The 22015-nt window shown below is 41.2% G+C and overlaps 1 protein-coding gene across 2 annotated transcripts; it reads left to right on the top strand.

Annotated features, from left to right (window-relative positions):
* The first annotated feature begins 6594 nt into the window (after window positions 1-6594).
* Window positions 6595-21780, top strand: LOC104043455 (very long chain fatty acid elongase 4). Of its 2 annotated transcripts, XM_009503080.2 has the most exons (8): window positions 6595-7215; window positions 8715-9476; window positions 11285-11472; window positions 12559-12639; window positions 13517-13573; window positions 15012-15126; window positions 15927-16054; window positions 17964-21780. In XM_009503080.2, the coding sequence occupies exons 2-8, from the start codon at window positions 9419-9421 to the stop codon at window positions 18129-18131; spliced, it is 795 nt and encodes a 264-aa protein (XP_009501375.2). In that variant the 5' UTR covers window positions 6595-7215; window positions 8715-9418; the 3' UTR covers window positions 18132-21780. The 2 variants fall into 2 exon arrangements, with proteins under 2 accessions (XP_009501375.2, XP_064318302.1); XM_064462232.1 differs by lacking the exon at window positions 13517-13573.
* The last annotated feature ends 235 nt before the right edge of the window (window positions 21781-22015 follow it).

The following is a 22015-nucleotide window of genomic DNA, read 5'->3' as shown; positions in this document are numbered from 1 at the left end:
GGGGAGAGAATCAGAAGGGTCAACGTAAGAAAACTTGCAGGTTTAGATAATAGTAATAATAACAACAACAAAAACAATAATAATATAATGAAAAAGAAAATAATGAGAGAAAGAGATATGAACCCTCTGGAGGAGGAAAAACAAAAATCCAAAAAAGTGATGCAGCTACTCACCACCCGCCGTTGGTCTCTGAGCAGTGATTGCTCCCCCCGTCAAGCTCCCCGCAGTTAATATAGTGGGCATGACGTCACAAGATATGGAATAGCCTTTTGGCCAGTTTGAATCTGCTCTCTTAGCTCTGCCCCTTCCCCTCCTGGCTTCTTGTGCACCCGGCAGAGCATGGGAAACTAGAAAAGTCCTTGACTATTGTAAGTACTAACTAGCAACAACTAAAATATTGGTGTGCTATCAACATTATTTTCATACTAAGTCCAAAACACAGCATTATAACAGCTACAGTGAAGAAAATTAACTCTATCCCAGCTAAAACCATGACACCTGACCACTTCAGGGCTGACCAAAAGTTAAAGCATGTTTCTAAGGGCATTGTCCAATGCCTTAGCCTTAGGCAATGCCTTAGATGTCTTAGACTTTCAGAATCCCTCTAAGGTTGACAGGCATTGGTGTCGTAAATCACAGCATCTGATTTCAAATCAAGAATACACATGATTTGCTTCTAATGCCAGCATTTTAATTACAAGAGCATCCCCTTTCCTGTAGTGGTAACCCCAGTCATTTGTAGGTGGCCTGAACAAAATCTATGCACCATTTATATCTCTCTTCAGCCTCTGCAGTATCATGACTGGCAGGTTTGATCAGCTTGGTATACATAGTAGAGGAATATCAGAAGGTAGGGTACACGTAGGAAAAAAAAAAATCCCTTCTCCATTGGCAGTGGGCGGTCACTGGCAAGTACTATTATGTACTTTCCCTGCAACAGGAACAGCTGGTGAGAATTAATTTCTCAGTTCAGTGCTGTTGGTGGTTTTGTGTGGGAGTGAAATGGCAGATGAAAATTCTCAAAAGAAATGAAACATTCAAGTCTTAAAAAGAAAGAGGTTTATAAAGGTTTTGTATTCCTTTGATTTCAGATGGGAAAACAAGAGATGGGGTCATTATTTCAGATCAGACAGCCATGGCACTGTAGTCCTACTATGTGGATACTGCACTAGTTGCAGCAGCAATTAAATGTATGTTCTGCCCATGGCTCATACATATTGTAAATGCTATGAGGTCTGGTTTTAGAGACCCATATGCAACTTATATTAGAGGCTTTGAACAACTAGTTCGTTCTGCATGCTTTGTAGAGCTCTAGGACTAGAACAATATTCCTGCCATCCCTTGGGCTGCGATTCCTCCCTCCGGTTTTATAGCCTTGATTCAAAGTTCATCATCAGTGACTCCTTCTATAGCAAATGGAGAGAGAAGGGCAAGTCCAGAGGGCAACTGCTTTCTAAGACTGATATCTAAGTTACGGCAGACATGTAGGTTTCTCTCTGCAACTATTCCTGGGTCTTGGAGTCACCAGTTCTGAACTGGGCATATAAAGCTAGGTGAGATAACCCCCAACCTAATGTCAAAATGAAAGCTCATCAGTTCCACCTTTTCTTTCTTTTGGTTTCTCACTTCTGGCCAAGATCTTAGCATAAAAACCTCATTGCTATCACTAATACCTGCATGCATCTCTAAAGGCTGCAGTTTTGTTTCTAAGAGGCCATTATTACCCGATTGGACAAGACATATTTTTCAGTTCATTTCTGGGAGGTTTTTGAGTGATGTTTGGGATCAGCATTAAGTCACTTTTCCTTACCAGTCACAGTCCAACTTTGGAACAATACTGATTCAAGACATAATGAATAGTCAGTAGATTTTGAGATGAAGGTCAAAGGCCTCTGAGTTCTGTAGGCATAGAAGTTGTTGGGGAATGTACTTTTGGAGACAAGGCTCTTTCAGGCTCTTACAGCCAAGATTGATGCTCAGCCACAAAAGCACATGAGAGAAGATTCTTACCTCAAAACACTGGTCAAGTAAGTAGGCAAGACTGACAAAAGGTGGGTATAGAAGCAAAGAGGATGCAGTTCAGATGCCGATACATAGGTATATAGTGCCACTGAAGATGCCTTAAGGTAGATCTGATATCCATGTGGAGCTCACAGATATAGCACAGAACCTGGAGGAATCTTTTGCTTACTGGAGCAGTGGGAGGTCAGGTGAGATAACTTAGGGCACCCTGAATATTAGTAGGTTCCTATGTGTGGGCAGCTGAATCAGTCCTTAGAGCTTCCCTAAGTATAACAGAAGCTAAATCAGATGTAGACACTTATATGCAGACACCTAAATTCAGTGTCTTGTGATTCCCACCTGAAATCACTTGCCCAAGGTTACAAAGATAATAGCCTCAGAGCCAGAAGCAGAACCCTGTTCTTGCACCCAAATTGGTGGAATACGGCTGATATGGCTGTACATGAACCACAGGTCACCTTCACTACACTCCTGTGAGATAAGCAAGTTCTCCTTCTGTTTTACAGATTTGGAAACTGAGGCATAGAGAGGTTGAATGACTTTTCTGAGACCACAGAGTATGCTTCATATATTGTATGCAGAATAATTAAACTGAAAAGTCTATGTTGGTAAAATTAAAATTCTGGTTTTTAATACCAGAATTTACACAAGAGCTACTGTAATCTTCCAGTCCTATGCGTAGAGACAGGCTGCTCAGTACCTCTGCCAAAATCTTTCTTCCTGAAATCTGTGTTAAACCTTCCAAGGACTGTGCAATTGGTTGCATGGTGTATAAGTGAGGCAATCAAGAAACAGAATCCCTGTGCCAGAAGAAGCTTCTTCCTTCAACTGCTTCACTATGCATCTTATGGGTTTCTGTTTGCTCTAAATAGCTATGATTTTGGATTTTTTCATGCACAAGAGGTTTGTGGACTAGACCCAAATACACTGAAAAGTTTGGTTAGGCTCTTAGAGTGTTTTAATGATGGCTGATTGTCACCTGAATTCACTGTATTTATCCAGAAACATATATGAGCTGGTAATCGCCCATTAGCAAAACAGAGTCATTCAATTATTATTCTATAGGAAATTCTATTGCTGCAAAAACATCTATTATTATGTTACCCATTGTTGAGAGAGTGCTCATGAAAACAGCTGCTATTTATTTCTGTTGTTAGCAATTGAAAGCTGATGTGATTGTTAAAAAGCACGAGGTAGAGGAAGTTACATGAAATTCCCTTGACAAATGTGCTCATGGAGATGCCATTTCAGAAGTTCAGAACTTTCTTTGGAAGACAGTCTTGCAAAGGAGCAAGGCAGCGCTTCATCTGCTGATAGTGCTGACAGTCTGATCCTGCCTGTGAACGTCTCATGACTTAGGTACACCCACCATAGGTGCATGTTATCCCATAAGTGGCTGTAGACCTTGTTTAGCAGGAGCACAGATGCAGATATAACTTGAATGAGAGGTCTGAGTTTTCTCACTTTCCCTCCTGTGCTGTTGTGTCTGCAGCTTTGATATTTATATCTTACTGAAGTCTTTCTACTGCTCCAGGACCCTCCATGCCAGATGAAGTTGGTCAGGAAAGTGCCACCTGAGATGATGTTGCAAACTAGTGGTGTACATCTTCCTTTGGACTTCATCCCTGTTCATGTGGCATAGGTTTCATACATAAGTTACAAGTAATTTTAAATATCTGCATATGAAACATTGCATATGAATATCTGCCTCCATAAAACACTTAAGAGGTTTGGTTCAACTAAATTACATATGACATGAATTTTATGCCATTCAGGTTTTCCAAGGGCCAGGTACATGTAAATTTTACAATTTACATATCTATAAGATCTGAGGCCACCTCAGATCTTTAAATGTGTGCTGGTAGTTAAGGATGTGGTACCTTAACTGGTTAGATATTCTTTGACCCATCTTGAAATCCCTGCTGCTATTACTTGGTGTTTTGTTGACTTCAGCAGGCTGGTAGTTTCATGTGAAGGTGTGTTCTACTGCAGAAAAGATCTTGTCTTTCATTGTTTCCACTCTCACCACACGCACCTCTGCAGTTTAAGAGCTGAAAAAGGAAGTCAGTATGCTTGATTGGTAAATTTATCTCAGCAGTTTTTTTTCAGGCAGACTTATTTTTACTTCCTGGTTTTGTGTAAACATGGCTTATACATTTGTAATACTGTGGAAATGAACATACATGGAGTATCAGATCTGAGACATGCTTGCCCTGTAGAGCTTGGCTTGAAATCAGAGGATAACTGAAATAATAACATAATAATAGTTTAAAATAGGTCTTAAATTTGATGTAACAGCTTGATTTATAGCAAGGAGCAGTTCCTATTTTTCAAGCAATTTTATCTATATTAAAAGAAACTTTTTAGGTGGGTAAGTAATTTTGATCTTCTTTTGCAAGAGAGTTAAATTGCTCACAGCTACAAAGGGCATTGGTACAAGAGATGAGGTTAGGCCCCATTAGGTTTTGGACTTTAGATGTATACCACAGTACACCTCCTTTGTATGAAGTGTATGTAGGTAAAGGAAAGCACAAATCTGATAAGCCTCTGCTATGGTGTTGAGAGCATCACCATGACATAGCCTGAGTATCCAGATAAAACTGGCCCACTTCTCCTTGTCCTTCTCAAGTGTTGAAACAGGTCTATTTTGTTAACTTGTGCTTTTGGTACAGTTTTGTTTTAAAGGAACAGCAGTCAGAGGACCAAATAACAAAACCTGCATTGTCTAGAAGCTCTCAGAATTGTTTTGCTGTTGGTATTTATTATTGATATTTATTTTGTGGCAAACACCCATATTATGTGCAGGAGATAGACAGGTTTTAAAATAGTTAGAATATGTAATCTTTTAAATCTCTGATTGACTTGTCTGAGCTGTCACATATTGTACATAGTTGAGTAGCTTATTCCTACGGCTGCAAGTCATGTTCCTGCAATAACCTTTTTTCTTGACAAGTCACTGAATGAAAAACCCAATTCACTTTGGCATTCAGAGCTCCCCTAATACTATTTCAGTGCAGGAGCAATGCTTTTTTTCTGAATGAGTTTTTTCTGAAACGGAAGGCCTAAATGGCTTATGGTGTGGTCCCCACAGAGCAGCCCTCACAGTTGTACTGACATTCATCAAAGGACACCCATTCTTGGAGTGTAAAAGTACCATGTTACTGATGTAATCTCTCCATCTGCCAGCCATGCTAGTGAACATCTGCAGCAGTACCACTGGGAATACTTCAGATACAGGGCAGGCTTTAAAAAAATGAGATATGCTTCATGGTATTTTTTTTTTTTTTAATTTTAGTTCACACGAACAATAAAATACTTTGCCCCAAATGAAATGTGTTTGTGAAAATTCACTTCAGCTGAATTTTTTTCACCAGGGTAAAAAAGTTTGATGGAAAAGTTTGTGTCTGTATTTCCAAGCCTTATGCATCAATAAAAATAGCTTAAGCAACATTACTTAAAGTTACCAGGTAGGAGTAATAAAATACAGGGCCATCTACACAAAATTGACAGATAGAAAGGGCTGGTCTGATTTATTACCTCCACTGATTCACACAGATAAATCACCAAAACTTTTTAAGGACTTGGGCACCAAAACTTTAGAAATTAAACCTGTTGGTTAATGATTAATTAAAAACTTCAAGGAAGGGCCTTTATAGGAAGCTCTGCAAAAATGGTAAATAAAGTTCACTGTCATCTTCTCCCTGAACCTGAATCAACAACAACCTGGATCAACAAAAAACCCCCCAATATTATACTAAAGGTCAAACCTTCTCCAAAACTAGGTTGTCCTTCTGACCCTGCCCCTGCCATCCCCAAAATGCAAAGCCTGCACCCTAAACCACGTTTTCCAAAAGTATCTGTTCAATTTATTTCATAGTTTCCACAAGTCATGGAAACACAGTAGTTGTTCAGCAGCATTAACAAGTGATGTGTTTCAATGAAAAACCACCACCACATGGTATGTCTAATTATCCTGCTTTCAAAAGCTAATCTTTGGTGTTTTGCCCTTCAGAAGTGCTTGTAATGTATCTGGCGACAGACACAATGCAGTGGTACAAGGTATGATGTTCTTTTTTCAGAGCTCTGCTAATAAACAGTGCCCCCTGGGAAAATAAGAGGGCATATCTACACCCCAACCACAGGTACACCTCAGGTGACCAGGCAGAACCCCATCACTTGGCTTTGTGTTGTGTCTTGGTGGGAGGGAGCCAGAGTGCTGGTTCTGCATTGATAGCTCCACATGGGACAGAATCACATGCACTGCAATTACTGACTTGAGCCACTGCCAGCTGAAGCTCTCTGTGTTTCTTCTTGATACAGTTGCTGGAGATTATGGAGGGGGAAACTTGATATTACTGTCAAACTCCTCAAAATTTGTTCATACATCTTTAAAATCAGTAAATGTGACTCCCCCAGGGACAGAGGCTGGATAGGAGGGAATGACTTCAGCTGAGTTTGCTTTGCCTTCCCTGGGTGAGTGAGTGCATGGGTGTCCGCACCATTCTCCACTCCCTTGTTTTGTGGTTTGGAGATTTCTTGAGCACATAAAAGGCTTGTTGACAGTCTCTTGTGATGGGCTGAAGGAGTGCTCCAAACAGACTGTTTTCTAGGGTCTTATCCAGGTACGACTCCCTTTTTTTTTTTAATTGTTTGAAAAGCTGTCATGACATGTCCTGAAGAAACCTGCAGAAGAAATGCTGGCCTGGTTCCCACTTGGCCAGGCTCCCAAGTATGACACTAAAGGTCAGTTGTTCACTCCTGTGAAATTCCAGTCCTCTTCTGCATTTGTTTTCCTCCTCTTTCCAGTCCCTTAATCTGATAAATCATGTGGGGAGAGGCAAGAGAGGGAGTGGGAGGAGTATGTGATGTAACCTCCACTCCGGCAAAGTTACGAGTCAACAACACGGTGCCTGCAGCTTACTGTGGTTTTATGTTTGGTACTGCCGGGAGACCCTGAACTGTGCTTAAGGGTGCTTAAGAGTCGTGAAGATCCACCACACCTGTGTGAGACCCAGCAGGCAATGTACACACCTCACTTGCAAAGAAGAAAGGTGAGCATGGCGTCTGCTTAATGCTCTTCGAGCTTCTTGTTTTGCTGCCTGCTGCATGCACTCAGACTGAGAGGATCAGCAGCTGTATACTGAGAACACCCCTGAAGCAAGGGAAGCACAAAGCCAGGTGTGCACTGCTGGGGTAAGTCTGCTCCTCCTTCCTGGGTTTTCTCATTCATTTCAGGCTGAGGGTTTGGGGGAAGCAGACGAAGTGGAGTAGAGTGAGCTGGAATGCATATGGATTGTCTGAGGGCATGTAAACTTATGAAATCCCTGCTGGATTGACTCTGAGCCATCTGATAATCACTGACTAATCTCTCTGCTGGCAGATTCTGCCTGGATTACAAGGGCGTCTGTCTCTGTGTCAGGATGCTGTCGTGGTTTAACCCCAGCCAGCAACTAAGCACCACACAGCCACTCGCTTACTCCCCCTGAGTGGGATGGCGGAGAGAATCAGAGGAATAAAAGTGAGAAAAATCATGGGTTGAGGTACAGACAGTTTAATAGGGAAAGCAAAAGTCGTGCACACAAGCAAAGCAAAACAAGGAATTAATTCACTACTTCCATCAGTAGGCAGGTGTTCAGCCATCTCAAGAAGGGCTCCATCATGTGTAACAGTTACTTGAGAAGAAAAACACCAACATTTTGAACATCCCCCTTCCTTCTTCTTCCCGCAGTTTTATATATAGAGCATGTTATCATATGGTGTGGGATATCCCTTTTGTCAATTAGGGTCAGCTGTCCCAGCTGTGACTCCTCCAACTTCTTGTGCACCCGCAGCTACTCACTGGTGGGGTGGTGTGAGGAGCAGAAAAGGCCTTGACATAGTGTAAGCACTGCTCAGCAGTAATGAAAACATCCCTGTATTATCAACACTGTTTTCAGCACAAAACCAAAACATTCTCCATATTGGTTACTATGAAGAAAATTAACTCTATTCCAGTCAAAACCAGCACAGAAGTGTATGTGCTTGTGCTGAGGGTCTCAGTGTATGTGTCAGAGAAACACACCAAAAAGGGGTTTGACTGCAATGATTGACTGCAGGAGAGAAATATGTGCAAGTATGCTTCTGTCACTGACATGGTGCTGTGTGCACAGTTGCATCTCAGGCTATGAGGTCTGCAGACAGGGAGGTGTAGGTATAGCCACATTTTGTTGCTCATTACATTCACCAGAGTAAATCTGTATACAATTGGGATACAGCAAAGCCTTGTTAATTTTAACAGGTTTTGTCCAGATGCGCAGTCAACAGGTAAACAGTGCTAAGCATGCTCTATGCATTCATAGAACTATGTGGTCTCGGTATTAAGAAGCTGTTTACTTTCATAAGGGTCCTTAAAACACATTGATGCCAGCATGAGAGGCTTTATATTAGGCTACGGTTTTCCCTGCCATGTAATGCACAAGCTACTGTTCTCGCTGCAGGGACCCAGTGGGCACAGGAGAGTAGGGGACAGGTCCAAAGGAGGTGTGGGGACTCTTATGCTTAGCAGTCTGTGAGAAGTCAAAGAAAAAAATGTGCTTTTTTCAGTACCAGGAGGAGACGGAACGGGGAAGAAGCTAGCCCTGTTTATTTGCTAATGGAGAAAACTAGGGCAGATAACAAGCTGTTGAAAGTAACTGCAGTAAAGTGTTTTCTAGGTGAACTTCCAAATGTCATTGAACAGATCTCCCTACTAAAGGAAAGAAGTGAAGAGGAGGACCATCATATTAAATATGAGTATTCTACTTTAATATAATATGTTATAGAATATATACAAGATAAAGTAAAACAAACTTAATGTTAAACTGGGCCTCTGAAAGACAAATAAGTAACATAGCTCAGTTAACATCTCTGGAGTTGCAGCAGTACTGAATTAATCCCAGACTATGTGCCAGATTGTGAATCCCCAAGAATGTCTGCAGTAGAATGCAGTTATGCCACCTGGTGTGTCCCTTTGTGTGAATGTTGTGCCTACACTGCTTTAAAAAAAAATATCACATGATTGATTTCTCAACATGGTACCCAGAGCTCCTGGCTCTGGTATTTTGCATGCAGCTACTCAGAGTATTTATAGAGGTGAAACTTCAATAAAATATTGAAATCTGGAAATAGAAGTTTAATAGCTAATCATTGTGGTGGGGGAGGGGGATGGAGGGTGCCTCTTCCCTCCTTTTTTAAATATGACTCTAATCCTGGTCCAAAATTTCAATTTCTGCAGAGAGAAAACTATTTGATTTTCTTTAGCTGTTGTCCTGAGCCTTTATCTAAGGAGCCTCCATATTCAGGACTCAGTTAAAGCTAGGATAAGTGGGGTTAACCTGATCCTAGGGATGCTCATTTTAATTTCTTTCCAGAACTTGTGATGGCTTCAGCTTGGCAGAAAACTCAGGAATTCTACAACTGGGTCCTTGAAAGTGGAGGTAGGTAGAGATGCTGCCTTAAATAAGAATTTCCACATAAATAGCATGATCATGAAGAACAATCCTAGAAGGAACATGATCCTTATATGAGCCCACATTTTTTTCACTAGGCAGATTTTCACTTTTCCTTCTCCATGATCACAAACTTCCCCTAAGTTTTGAAATATATTTCAAGGACACTCCAGCTGGATCACAATAAGGAACGAAGGGTTGGGGGATTTCTCCTGCCCTTAGTAGGGAACTCTCGGCAGCTTTCTGATGTTCAACGAGCTCTGACAGGACGATGATGTGCTCAGGATTGCCTGTGAAGCCTGGAATATTAAAGAAAGTGAATTTTTAAAAATGCATATTCATTTGTCAAGGGAAAGCTTAGTAGACCAAAGAGTCAATACTTTGAGGTTTAAATTCCATGTGATGCTAATAAAACCTATGATCAAATGAAATATTGACAGAAAGCATTCCTCAGTGTTTGAGATTTGACATTTTGCAGTTAGGAGACTTCAGATCTTCAATATTAGTGGTTCCACAGGTCCAGTTTGGCCCCACAGGGCTCTGTTGGATCCCTGGAGTTAAATGTAAGAAAATGCTACAAAATGGCATGAAGATGGAATGGCAGGCCTGTGTGGTGGCTCTGATAGGGGAAGGATATGGGGCATAGGGTCTTTTCCAACCTTAATGATTCTATGATTCTATAGTGCTCAGGCTATAAATGCTTCAGGACTTGAATTTCTGAAGAGAGTCTAAATTGGGATTCAGGACTTCTGATGTTCTGTTAGATCCAGAAGTGGAATATCAAAGAACCCTTCACACAGCCTGTAATAAGAATAGTAAAGAATTGGGAGGTTTAGAAGGGATGGGGATTAACAGAGTCATGTGGACAGGGATGGCATTTTAAAAAAAGGACCCTGAGCCAAGGACTAAAATTCAGTAGAGGACTTCTGCAAGAATCCTGGAGCTAGAATAGTGAGAGGGGTCTGGGCCTTGGGACTGGCTGGTCAGGAAACAAAGAGAGATGCTGAGGGTGATGAGCAGAGCAGTGACCACATTGGGAATAGGAAAGGAAAGCATGAGTGGGTACTGAGATATTTTTACTGATGTAATGTATCCTAGATTTCTGTGGGTCAGGGATGAGGCAGGATTAGGAGGTGGGATGACAGAAAATCTGTTGAGCTTCCCTTTGCTGTAGAACTGAAGAGTGGTTTTAGCAGGGAGAAGTGTTTTGTCATTTTCCAGTGAAATGGCATGCTTTTAAGAGAGTTAATCCTATGAGTATATATAAAAATGCAGGGGTAGAGAATTTCAGATGTCCTGAGCATTGTGGGGCAGGAAGGAAATAACACCAGTGATTGAAAAAATTTTATTAATGAGCTGTAAAATTTTACACTCCTGAAGAGCCAGGAACTGTTTTGTTTGTTCTGTGCATCCCTGCCGTACCTTGAACTACTTCTTTTGTCCATGTGTGGGACAGTCTTGCAGCCTGTGCTGAGGAGTTCAGCTCATAACAGGAAAGGTCTGTCCACTACTGTGCTGCAGAAAGATGGTGCTCAGCAGAGCGGTGTTCTAAGTAATACAGTCCCAACCCGAATGTTGTGCTGAAGTCTTTTAGCAGAGCCTGGCACATGGAGCTCCAGGGTAGGAGAAGGCTGTGGTACTGATTTGTACAGATACATGAGACACCAGTTTTCTTTTTGCAACAGAGAGCATGCTGAAGGAAAGTAATTAAATGTAACTATTTATACGCAGTGTATATAAATGTGTATCTATCTGTAGGCAATACGCCAGCTTTGGCTGTGTGTTTTACTTTTCAGATCCAAGGACAGACCTGTGGCCCCTGGTCCACTCTCCACTTCCAGTCATGCTTCTCTTTGCTGTCTACCTCTTTGTCGTGGCACTGGGGCCCTTCTACATGCGTAAGCGGGAAATGCTGAAGCTGCGAGGTCTGCTGATTGCTTATAATCTTGCCATGATGACATTATCAAGCTACATGTTTTATGAGGTGAGAAGGCATGCTTGCCCCCTTCTGGATAAGCATCCAGGAAGTGTTTGAAAGCCACAGCCTCAACAGCTTTTGCTGATGGACTGTAATGAAGGGAGTGGGAGCCAACTTGGACGTGTCTACTTTTTGCCAGAAGAGGAACAGTATTGCCCTGTTGAAAGCGTTAATTCCAAAGCATACCTCATTTCCTCTCATTTCTCAATATTCCTCTCATTCATAAAATTAACACTGAAAGGTTCCTGAATGAATGAGTTGAAAGCTGTCCCTGGTAGACACAGACTGTATGAAGGATGTAGAATCTCTTCATTTTGTCTCGGGTCTGGCTGGTGATGGACCTGTCTCTGAGAATGCGAACTGCTTTTCCAGACTTATGCAGTCATCTCCAAGAGTGCCAAGGACACTAGAGCTTCCTGCTGCAGAGAGTATTGATGACATTGTTTTCTGCTTGTTCTCGATGCATAAGCCTTTCTACAAGCCTTCCCGTAGTTTACGTAGGCCACTTGAAAACTCTTCAAGGGAACATGGCTGAACAGGTTTGAAAAACATTTTGATGTCAACAAATTTGCCCTTTTAGTTTGTAATGCAACGGTTACATTTATTTAAAGCAAATTGCAAATTTTTGAGCAAATATTACTCGATCTGAGGACAGATAAGAAAATTGCTTGTCTGTGCTTGGTTGTTCAGTTATACTGGTTGCTTGGCCCAGTTTTTGGCTTTCCAATTAATAGGCAAATGCAACCAGCCCAAACAAAGCAGTATGGGATCTTTGCAAAGAAAACAGTGTATTTTCAGAGAGATTCTGAAGCCTAGAATTCACTATTCCTGCTGAAGCACTTTTGAGCGCTCTAGCGACTACATATAGAGTTACAAATATGCCCAGACCGAATTTTCTTTTTCAGATTGTAACAAGGATGTGAAGTACTTTTTTTTTAGGCTTTTACTATTTGCTCAGCTGTATAAATTACATGGATTTTCTGTCAGTGAGTACTAGATTGAGACCCTATTACCTTAGCATGTATGTACATCTTTTCTGAATAGATAACATTGAACAAAAAATGGACCTGCATTGCTTTTCTTTTATTTCAGTTTCTGGTAACTTCAGTCTTGGACAACTACAGCTACCTGTGCCAGCCAGTGGATTACAGCAGAAGTGAACTAGGAATGAGGGTACTGTTCTATACAAAGCTTGCCTTAGGCCCTACTCCTCCCATGGTCATGCAGATTGTTTTGCTCATAAATAGCAATTTGCATGCCAGTTTGTTGCTTGTAAATCTGTTTCACTAAATTGGCTGCTTCAACAGTTGCACTTTGCTTTAGTTCTCTTAATCATCTCTGTCAACATAGCCATCTAAGTTCCCTCTTTGATCACTAGAGAGAGGGTGATCCTAGCATCTGACGATAGATGTCTAATACAGACATTGCAAATTACCTATGAAATATATGTGACTCTTTCCATTGACCGTGTAAGGATTCTGCATGATCACTGTCAATGCGAAAACCAATTTTTATATCCTTAATTTGCACGACACAAATCTTACTCAACATTTCTTTTAGCAGAGGGATTTGGCTAAAATTATTCCTTGTCTGGTCATCACAGGGGCTTGGGTCCCAGCAGCTTCAGCTTTCCAAAATGCTGCATGAGCTTTTTTGTGCTTGAATTCAGAGCTATTATGATTTGCTTCCAGATATAACAAAGCTTTGAACAGATGCAAGCATAGATGTCAACTTTTCAGTTTTTCAGATAGTCCCATAAGGCTAGAAACAGTTTCTGAGCAGCTCACCCTTGCCTCGGCAAAAAGCAAGCAGCTCATCAAACCAGCCAAAGCAACCCTGAATGCCTTTCCTCTCCCCAGATCAACAAAAATTTAAAAAAAAAATAAAAAAGAAAAAGCCACAGCTGTAAAAGACCCTTTTAGTTTTCCCCCTTTGCTGTCGATCCCAGGTGGGAAGCATTCACATAGTGCAGAGTTGAAAATCTCAGGCACGAGACTGAGCAGTGATTTTGCTTTGAGGTCTAACAGCATTTCCTTGTGCTGCCCAGCAGATGGCAAGTGTGTGTTGGTGGTTCTTCTTCTCCAAAGTCATCGAGCTGCTTGATACGGTAAGGAGGGCTCGGCTTGACTCCATAGCGAGACTGGTGCTTTAAATAGACCACTCCCTTGTCAGAATGGGGCAGGGTGCCAAAAGTTAATGTCCTTGTTTGATCCTGTATTGATTTGCTTGATGCTTTTCAGTAAATGCTGTTTTCATGTGTTCTGCTCTGCCTGTTTGTGGGAATAAGGCTGATACTGCTAAAGAGGGCTCAGCTTCAGCATGATGGGTTTTGACAGCATTTAGCCTTGAAGGTCCACCACTGGATATCATACTGCTAGGGTTCCTTGAAAGCTCCTTATCAGAAGAAAAGAATTGCTGTTGTCCAGTTTGCCTGCCTCTGTCCCAGTGGCTGCACACATTCACTCCCCAGCACCCTTCCTGCAGACGGGCATTCCCTCCTAACCACAGTGCTATGGGAGAAGCTTTAACTATGGCTATTTCCAGATGGTCCCCTAAAATCTTAGCTACCAGTTGATTAAGGCTGCCAGACAGGATCTGCCATTGCCTGTCTGGCTGAATAACAATGTATAGTTAATTGGGCAGTATGGTTAGTTGGGCAGTAAAGAAACTGCAAATGTACAAGTATGTGTCCTGGTATTTTTGCTGCCACAGATTATCCTAAAGATGCAGGTTAAAGATTTGTGTTCCATGTGAAGTTGAAAGTTCACCTGAAGACAGTAGCATTTTACAGCTTGTCTTCAGGTGTTCCCCTATATTATAAATAGCTGACTGAACTAACAAGGGAATCCCATCTCTGCTGTGTCAGCTCAAGTAAGCTGTATCCTAGCACGTCTAAGACTTCACAATCCAGTCCTCTTTGGGGGATAGGTTGACAACACGCTGTCTGAAAAGTGAATCAGCATGTGGGGTCCTCCTAGGCCTATTGCCAGTGCACTGACACGTTTTCTCTCTTTTCATCAGCAACAAAAGCAGCTTTTTGACAGTCCTGAGTCCCTGAAAAGCAGATTCACTTTTTGTGTATGTGTGTGTGCGTGCTAAAATACAGTGACCTAACACACATTTATCTGCCAAAATAATTTTCTTTACTAATGCAAATTCCAGAAGGGTTTGGGCATTCAACATAGCATTTTTTTTCTGTGGATCATTCTCTGGCACCAGTAAACATCTAACCTAGGTCCTGAAAAGGACGAGACCCAAGCATTTGCAAATCATATGGAAACTCAGTCAGAGACTCAGATGCGTCCTCTTTTAACCTTGGCACCTGAATGCAAAGGTGAAAATAGTTGGGGCTCTGTGGAAGAAATTCTACCCTCCAGTTCTTCCCCATTCCAGATAGTATAAGATCTATTGAATTTCACCAGTTTTTATTTACAGCAGAAGAAATGGGTTTGGGAGATTCAGAACCAATATTCTTACCACTTTTAGTGTAAAATCTTTTGTGTAAACACATCAGTTCAAGATTTTCTTTGTCTGGTTTCTTTCAGGTTTTCTTTATCCTGCGCAAGAAACAAGAACAGGTGACTTTTCTGCATGTGTACCATCATGGGACTATGCTGTTCAACTGGTGGTCAGGGGTCAAGTATGTGCCTGGAGGACAAGGTATGTTCCTGTAGACACCTTGCGTTTCAGTTTTTCTTGGGCTGTGGAGATAGCATAAACAGTGCAGATGGGCTGACTAGCAGGTAGGAAGCTCATCTGTTTCCAAAGGTGTGAAAAACATGTGTGTTTCAGTTGATGCCATATGCTCAGTTCTTTGGGCTATTTAGACTGCTATATCCACTGCCTCATCCAGAACAAGAATCTGCCAGTCATTCCTTGTCCAAACAAAAATAATAACATCCTATCCAAGGTCTATTTATATCTCTACCCAGCCCAGATCTCTCTCAGTCCCCATTCAGCTGGTCCTGGTGCAGCAGCCCAGGTTCTGGATTTCCTGGTCTGACTGGGTCCAGCCTAGTTCTCACTCCCTTTCTGGTCTGTATTCAGACTGCTTCTCCTTTTTGCTCCACCAAAGAGAAGCATCTGAAGCTGACAGAGTACTAGACCACTATAGGTAGGCCCTATACAAGATGCTGGGATATTCTTTTATAGAACGCCATTTTGGCTACATTGCCTTGATGGCAGAATGGTATGAAATGCTTATGTCAGAAGATCAAGAATTGTCTCCTCTGCCTTTGAAGGTCTCCTCTGTTGCTGAGCACTAGATATTGGATGTATGTATGCTGAAAGGAGATGGGAGTATATGAAATGCTTCCTGGGGGGAGTTTGGATCGAAGGTTCATACATAGGGGTGATATGATGTATTTTGAAAGCACCATTAGAGTGGCTGTGAGCTCACCAGAGGGTTAGGCTTGAATGGTGTGGTGTGTTTTGTTCATGCTGACTTCTTTACTCCTCAGCATTCTTTATTGGGATGCTAAACTCCTTTGTACACATCTTCATGTACGGCTATTATGCCTTGGCCATCCTGGGACCACAGATGCACCGTTACCTATGGTGGAAGCGTTACCTAACCATCATGCAGCTGGTAATTAGTTCCATGTGTTCATCTCTGCACTTCTTTGTGTCAGGTGTGATGGCCCCTGCTGTCTGTCCCTTGTCCCCTCACTGGATCAAGTCTTTCTGTTTGCTGACTATGGAAGTCACCATGTTCTTAGATGTCCTAGTGTACCACTATAAGAGGTGTACTGATTGGTGACCTGCTGTAAATGGTACTCAGAAAACTAGCAAGAGGCCTTCAGTGACCATATCAACTAATAAGCCCCATCTGTGTAATGGGAAGGAGAGAGAAAAATTAAAATTTGACTTCTCCCATTTCTGCTGTATATGACAGCCTTTTACCCGCTGGAGCCCTGAAAATATGGCTTGATTTTGAGAGGTGTGGGGTGGTAACTTGGGAAAACTTTGGATTCTTGGTAGGACGGGAGATTCAGCAGCCTTCATTCTGTTTCTTCAAAAAGGAAGAGTATGTCTAACTGCAGGCAAACAGAGGTGCGTTAAAGGAAAATATGTGAGTTTTACTCTTTCTGTAGAGAATCCCTTTGGATTTTCTTTCCTTCACCTCTGAAGAGGTGACAAATCCTGACAACCCTATGGTTTTTCAAAGACACAGCATAAAAGCAATGTTCCAGACAAGGGCAATGATTATATTTAAGCATGTGGGAGAGTTAATTCCACATGAACAGAGGTTATGCAAACAAAAAGTTTGCAGTTACCAAAGATGAGAAGGAAAAGCTAGGGTAGGTGTAAAATAGTGGTGCACTGGAAGCTGGTCCAGAATTCTTATTTACCCTGAATGGCAAAGGCAGAACAACAAACCGTTGCATGAAATTAAAAAAATTATTTGTAATGCAAAATATAGCACAGGAAATCAGATTTTATTTGTTTAACATATCTTCAGTATGTAGAATTCATTGCTTCAGGATATTGAGAAAAGTGACTTAGTAAAATATATACTGGGTCCAGCTCTAGAGTCCTCAGCTCAGGAAAGATGTGGACCTGTTGGAGCAGGTCCAGAGGAGGGCCACAAAAATGATCAGAGGGATGGAACACCCCTCCTATGAAGAAAGGCTGAGAGAGTTGGGGCTGTTCAGCCTGAAGGGAAGCCTCTGGGGAGACCTTATTGTGGTCTTTCAATACTTAAAGGGGGCTTATAATATGGGGACAAACTTTTTAGCAGGGCCTGTTGTGATAGGACAAGGGGTAATGGTTTTAAACTAAATAAGGGTAGATATAAGGAAGAAATTTTTTACAGTGAGGGTGGTGAAACACTGGCACAGGTTGCCCAGAGAGGTGGTAGGTGTCCCATCCCTGGAAACATTCAAGGTCAGGTTGGACGGGGCTCTGAGCAACCTGATCTAGTTGAAGATGTCCCTGCTCATTGCAGGGGGGTTGGACTAGATGACATTTAAAGGTCCCTTCCAACCCAAACTATTCAGTGCTTCTATGATTCTATGAAAATATAAAAAGAAATTTTAATGTTTAAATTAGTAAAAGTAGCATCTGTAGTTCTTCTCCGTAAGCTAAAATACAAATCAAAATGGTTATGGGTATAGTAATCTGATTGCCATCAGGGAAGAGGAGGAGTCTCACACGTTTCATTTCTGTATTGCAAGATCTCATTTACTGGCCAGTGGCAGAGACGTGGCACAAGGGAGTGGTCTGCTCCTAGGCGGGAGAGGCTGGATCCCAAGCCTGATCCCTGCAGCAGTGGGCAAGCCACTCTGATGGACACATGACAGCCTTTCATGTTGGGAAAACACTGTTGGGCTTGAAAGACAAGTTTTTCAGAGGTGTCAGGAGAGGCAAAGAGGTGCTACCCTGGGTTGAGGGTACTACTAATATGTTGTGATACTCTATGATGGACCAAATGGTCAGCTGGGGTATGTCTCATTAGGATCCCTAACCTGGCTGCTTCTTTTTTCCCCCTCTTCCAGTGCCAGTTTGTAGCCATTGCTGCTCATTCTTCTTACAACCTCTTCACAGAATGCCCGTTCCCTGATGGCTTCAACACTGCAGTCTTCCTCTACAGTCTCAGCCTTATTGCTCTCTTCCTACACTTCTACTATCGGACCTACACTAGGGGAAAGCAGAAGCTAACTTAAAGAAAATTGAAGAGGAGAGTAAGCACAGTCTGATGAACTTGCACATTCTCTGCTGCTTCTAACATGATTGCATGAAGAAAATATATTTGGGGAGTGTGTGCGAGGCTAATGTGTGCAGGCTCATGGTTACCTTCAAATCTCTCAAGTCAGGAAGAAAACAGGAATGACAAACTCAGGGATTAAAGTAATGAGGAGCACACTTAATTGAAACTGATGCAAAGCCAAGCCAAGTAGTCATCAGCACATCAGCTTTTGTGAATTAGCACCAGAAGATATCCTCCTTCCCACCCAACTGTTAGCTGTTTGCAAGGTCTAGCATCCAACCATGACTCCTTGGCTCATTTCTTAGGCTATAGAGGGTTTCTTTGCATTCATAAGACTATCTTAGCTTACCATACTAGATGAGGCAGAGTCAGGTGCCTCCAGCCTTCAAAGCAGTGTCCAGGCAACAGCAGCAGCCAGGAACTCACTGGGACTGCAGGATGCACTCACGTGTACACTGCATCCCAGCCTTTCCTATTAAGGAAGCTCCCACTAGGACTGGGGTGAATCACAGCTATATGGCCCTGATGCCATTCTTAAACCATTGTCCAACTCAACAGGTGCATCTGTTCTTTTGCTGCTCTGAAGCTAAAGAAGGCATTATTAGCACTTTCATCCTAAGTAAGAAATCAATGCGGTAAGAATCATCATGTACCATTTTCTGGAGTGCTTATTTGACTTTGGTTGCTCTCATAAACATGGAGAACTTTTAATGCATGAAAACTGCTTGGCATTGCTCCTTAGAGGCGCCATATTTTTTAACAGACAGAAGAGATTGAGGTTCCCTATTAATTTTTTTTTCCTCCAAATTTTTGTTATTATTATAATTTAAAAATTTTGCTTCTTATCAAAAGTAATAAGTTTTACACCACTGTAAGCAACTATCTCCACTACCAATTTTTAAATTAACACAAGATGTATAAAGTCTATTCATTGGCTAGTGCAAAGCTGCATAGCTCCATTGACTTTATCATGTTGCTTATTGGCTCTTTTTTTGATACTAAATTGATTACAACTAGAATTCGGCACTTTTATTCATGTGCAGGCAGTTAAATACTGTTAAAGTTTTCATCTGGTAGTGCTTTGAAAAATCCTAAATTCAGATTTTAAACTACAAAGTTGTATTTTTTTTTATTGCATCCTGCTTTGTTGATTAAAACAAGTATTATGGAGTAGTGTCTTTTTCACAGTTGAAACACAAAGCTTTTGAAGGAGAGGGTTACTATTAGTAACATGGTGCATTGCCATTGCTAAGCCAAATTCAGCTCAAATGTAGAGAAGTCTAACTATTCTGGGGATGTCCAGAGGATTAGATGCTAGCCTGAACCTAGCAAATGGGTGTACACAAAAAAATTGTATGCTGTACATCGACTTGGAGTTTAGTGGCTATGCAAAATAAATACAACTTGTTCATCACTGGTTTGTGTTCTGATGCCAAAACTTTACTTTAGCTACTACATGCACGTGACTAAGCTAAAACAGTATTCTTCCCTTCCTTGCCCTCCTCCCCTTCACATACATACACAAAGGATTTGTTTACATTACCACAATGGTATATTATAAATGTCATTCCATTGATTTGAATGGTCTTCTGGTTTTCTCTGGTGAGTATGAAAAGCAAAGCAGGGCTCATTTTACATCTATGTGCTAGCTGGTTTTCTTCCTGTCAAATACTCTCCACACTACTTACTGTATAAATTGTACTGCTTTTGCTTAATAGAATGTTACTTTTGTTAGAGCTTTAAATAATAAACCTCCGCATGGGTCCTCCATTCTTCCCTTTGCTTGGTAAGGTAGGAAAAAAATTTGCTGTCTGTCTAACATATTTTATTCATGTTGAGAATGTCCCCAGACGCCTTTCCAGCATCGAAGACTTACTGCAAGTACAGCTGTTTCATTACTCCTATCCACTTAAAGATTCACCTATGGCCCTATCCTGCTTAAACCATCAGTACATTTGGCCCCATAGTTTCATGGCAGAGCATACCTTCCTGCAGCTGCTTACAAAGAAATCCAAGGAATTTAGCTCTTTTTCCTATATGTGAGGGATTGTGAGCAGGTGTCAACCGTGTCAACCTCAGTTCCCCCTCACATAAGTTTTTTCAGGTTGTAGTCACTAATTTCAAGGGTTTTACTAATCATTTCATATCAGAGTAAGCACCAAATATTTTGATTTTCCTTGATTCGTTAATAATTAATGACTGTTTAAAAATTAGAAATGAGCAAGAAATTTGGATGAGATTACTCAATGTTTTTGCAAATCCACTCCTTTTAAAAATATATAAATTTGTAAACATGACATTTAGCTTTTTTTAAGCAGCCTATGCAGCTTAATTTGTGTCTGTGTATGACAGAGTTTACTGCAGTGGATTCTAGACTGTGACTGGTCACATAGCTGGTAACAAAATACAAAAGTGTGAATTTGTCACCGGACAACCTGTAGTAAGAGACTGATCACCTAAATCACACACCACTGTAACTGTTTGTCTTAGACATGCAACCTTTTGTCTACCTATTCCTGTCCCTCTTCCTCACAGCCTGAGTGAGTGGCCTGATCATGCACTTTTGAAATGGTAAGAACTTTCTGTCAATGTGGCTTCAATCGTCATAGTCTGAAAACAAAGCATTTTCAGTTGGGTGATAAGGAGGGATCACGTTTGGCCAGAAACCCCATGCTCTGCATACAGAAGTGGATATTGGTATGGAGTGCAGCCATTACAGAAACATCGATGCAAACAAAATTCACTTCTGAGAGTAACTGCACTAGCAGTGAAGGTAAAATTGCCTGAGTATAGCTGAGTGGCTCTGCAGGTCTTGATTCTTTGCTCCTTCAGATTGCACTCACTTGTCTTCATCCTTCTGTTTTAAATTGGGTTGTTACAGTTGGTACTGTCCACTTGGGGCATCTTGTTGTGACAGGGGATAAAACCTGAGAGTAGAGATATGTGATTCTAGAATTTAAAAGCAAATAAAGGCATAGAATGAGATTTTCTCTTTAAGATCAAGTCCCTAGAGTTAAAGATTACACCACAATAATACACTGTCAATCAAAAGGGCTGGAAATTTTAAATTGCAAGTTTGGATGATGCATGCTGTCTGGCAGAGTCCAAAGCTTTGAGAGTGAATTGAAAATATCCAGTTGCAGCTGGATTTATAAAAACCTCTGGGCCAAATGCTGATTCCACCAATATCAATGACAAAGCCTGCAGATTTCACTGGGAACAAGATGGCACAGCTGTGTGAAGAGCAATGCACTCAGCTACATGGCCTGGTTTGCGTGTGAGCAGACTGGAGTGTCATTCAAGCTCAACAGATTACTTTTAAGGGCACAGTTGTGTGCAAGTCTCCCCCTTATAAAATGTGGGTCATTATATGTGCTTAGAGTAGCTTACATTCACAAGATGTAAAGCATAATGTAAATAGTCTGTTTAAATTAATAAACTTGATATCTGGTAGTGCTCTGCATCTTCCCTACTGTTCAAGTCAATGTAAATTATGGATGTTCTGATCAAATTACTTTTGAATTAACCAGACCAGGTACTCAATGCCTACTTTCTCTCTGAAGATAAATGAGAGGGATTCTCATTTTAATCAAAACAAAATACAGAAAAGAAAATCAATTACTATTTAATGTTTTTTTTCCATCACACAGTGACGGAAAGTTTCCAGAGGAACTTGGGCTTAAAATTAAAAACCGATACAAAATGCAGGAATGTGGTGGTTGGGTTTTAAATGTTAGATTTTGTTTTTACACTATCAGAAAATATGGCAGTGTGTGGTTTTTAAAAAAGGCTGAATTACTCTGAACAATTAATTAAGCAAAACTAGGATACAGTAGATTG

Source organism: Phalacrocorax carbo, chromosome 1 (assembly GCF_963921805.1).
Source record: "Phalacrocorax carbo chromosome 1, bPhaCar2.1, whole genome shotgun sequence".
In the NCBI taxonomy this organism is placed as follows: Eukaryota; Metazoa; Chordata; class Aves; order Suliformes; family Phalacrocoracidae; genus Phalacrocorax; species Phalacrocorax carbo.
This window is presented reverse-complemented; position numbering and strand designations above follow the sequence as displayed.

Excerpts from the sequence above, each read along its gene's own strand:
- LOC104043455 (XM_009503080.2), top strand. The coding sequence starts at position 9,419 with ATGGCTTCAGCTTGGCAGAAAACTCAGGAATTCTACAACTGGGTCCTT. Across the intron at positions 11,473-12,558 it reads CAAGCTACATGTTTTATGAG|TTTCTGGTAACTTCAGTCTT; the intron begins GTGAGAAGGCAT and ends CTTTTATTTCAG. Across the intron at positions 13,574-15,011 it reads TCATCGAGCTGCTTGATACG|GTTTTCTTTATCCTGCGCAA; the intron begins GTAAGGAGGGCT and ends GGTTTCTTTCAG.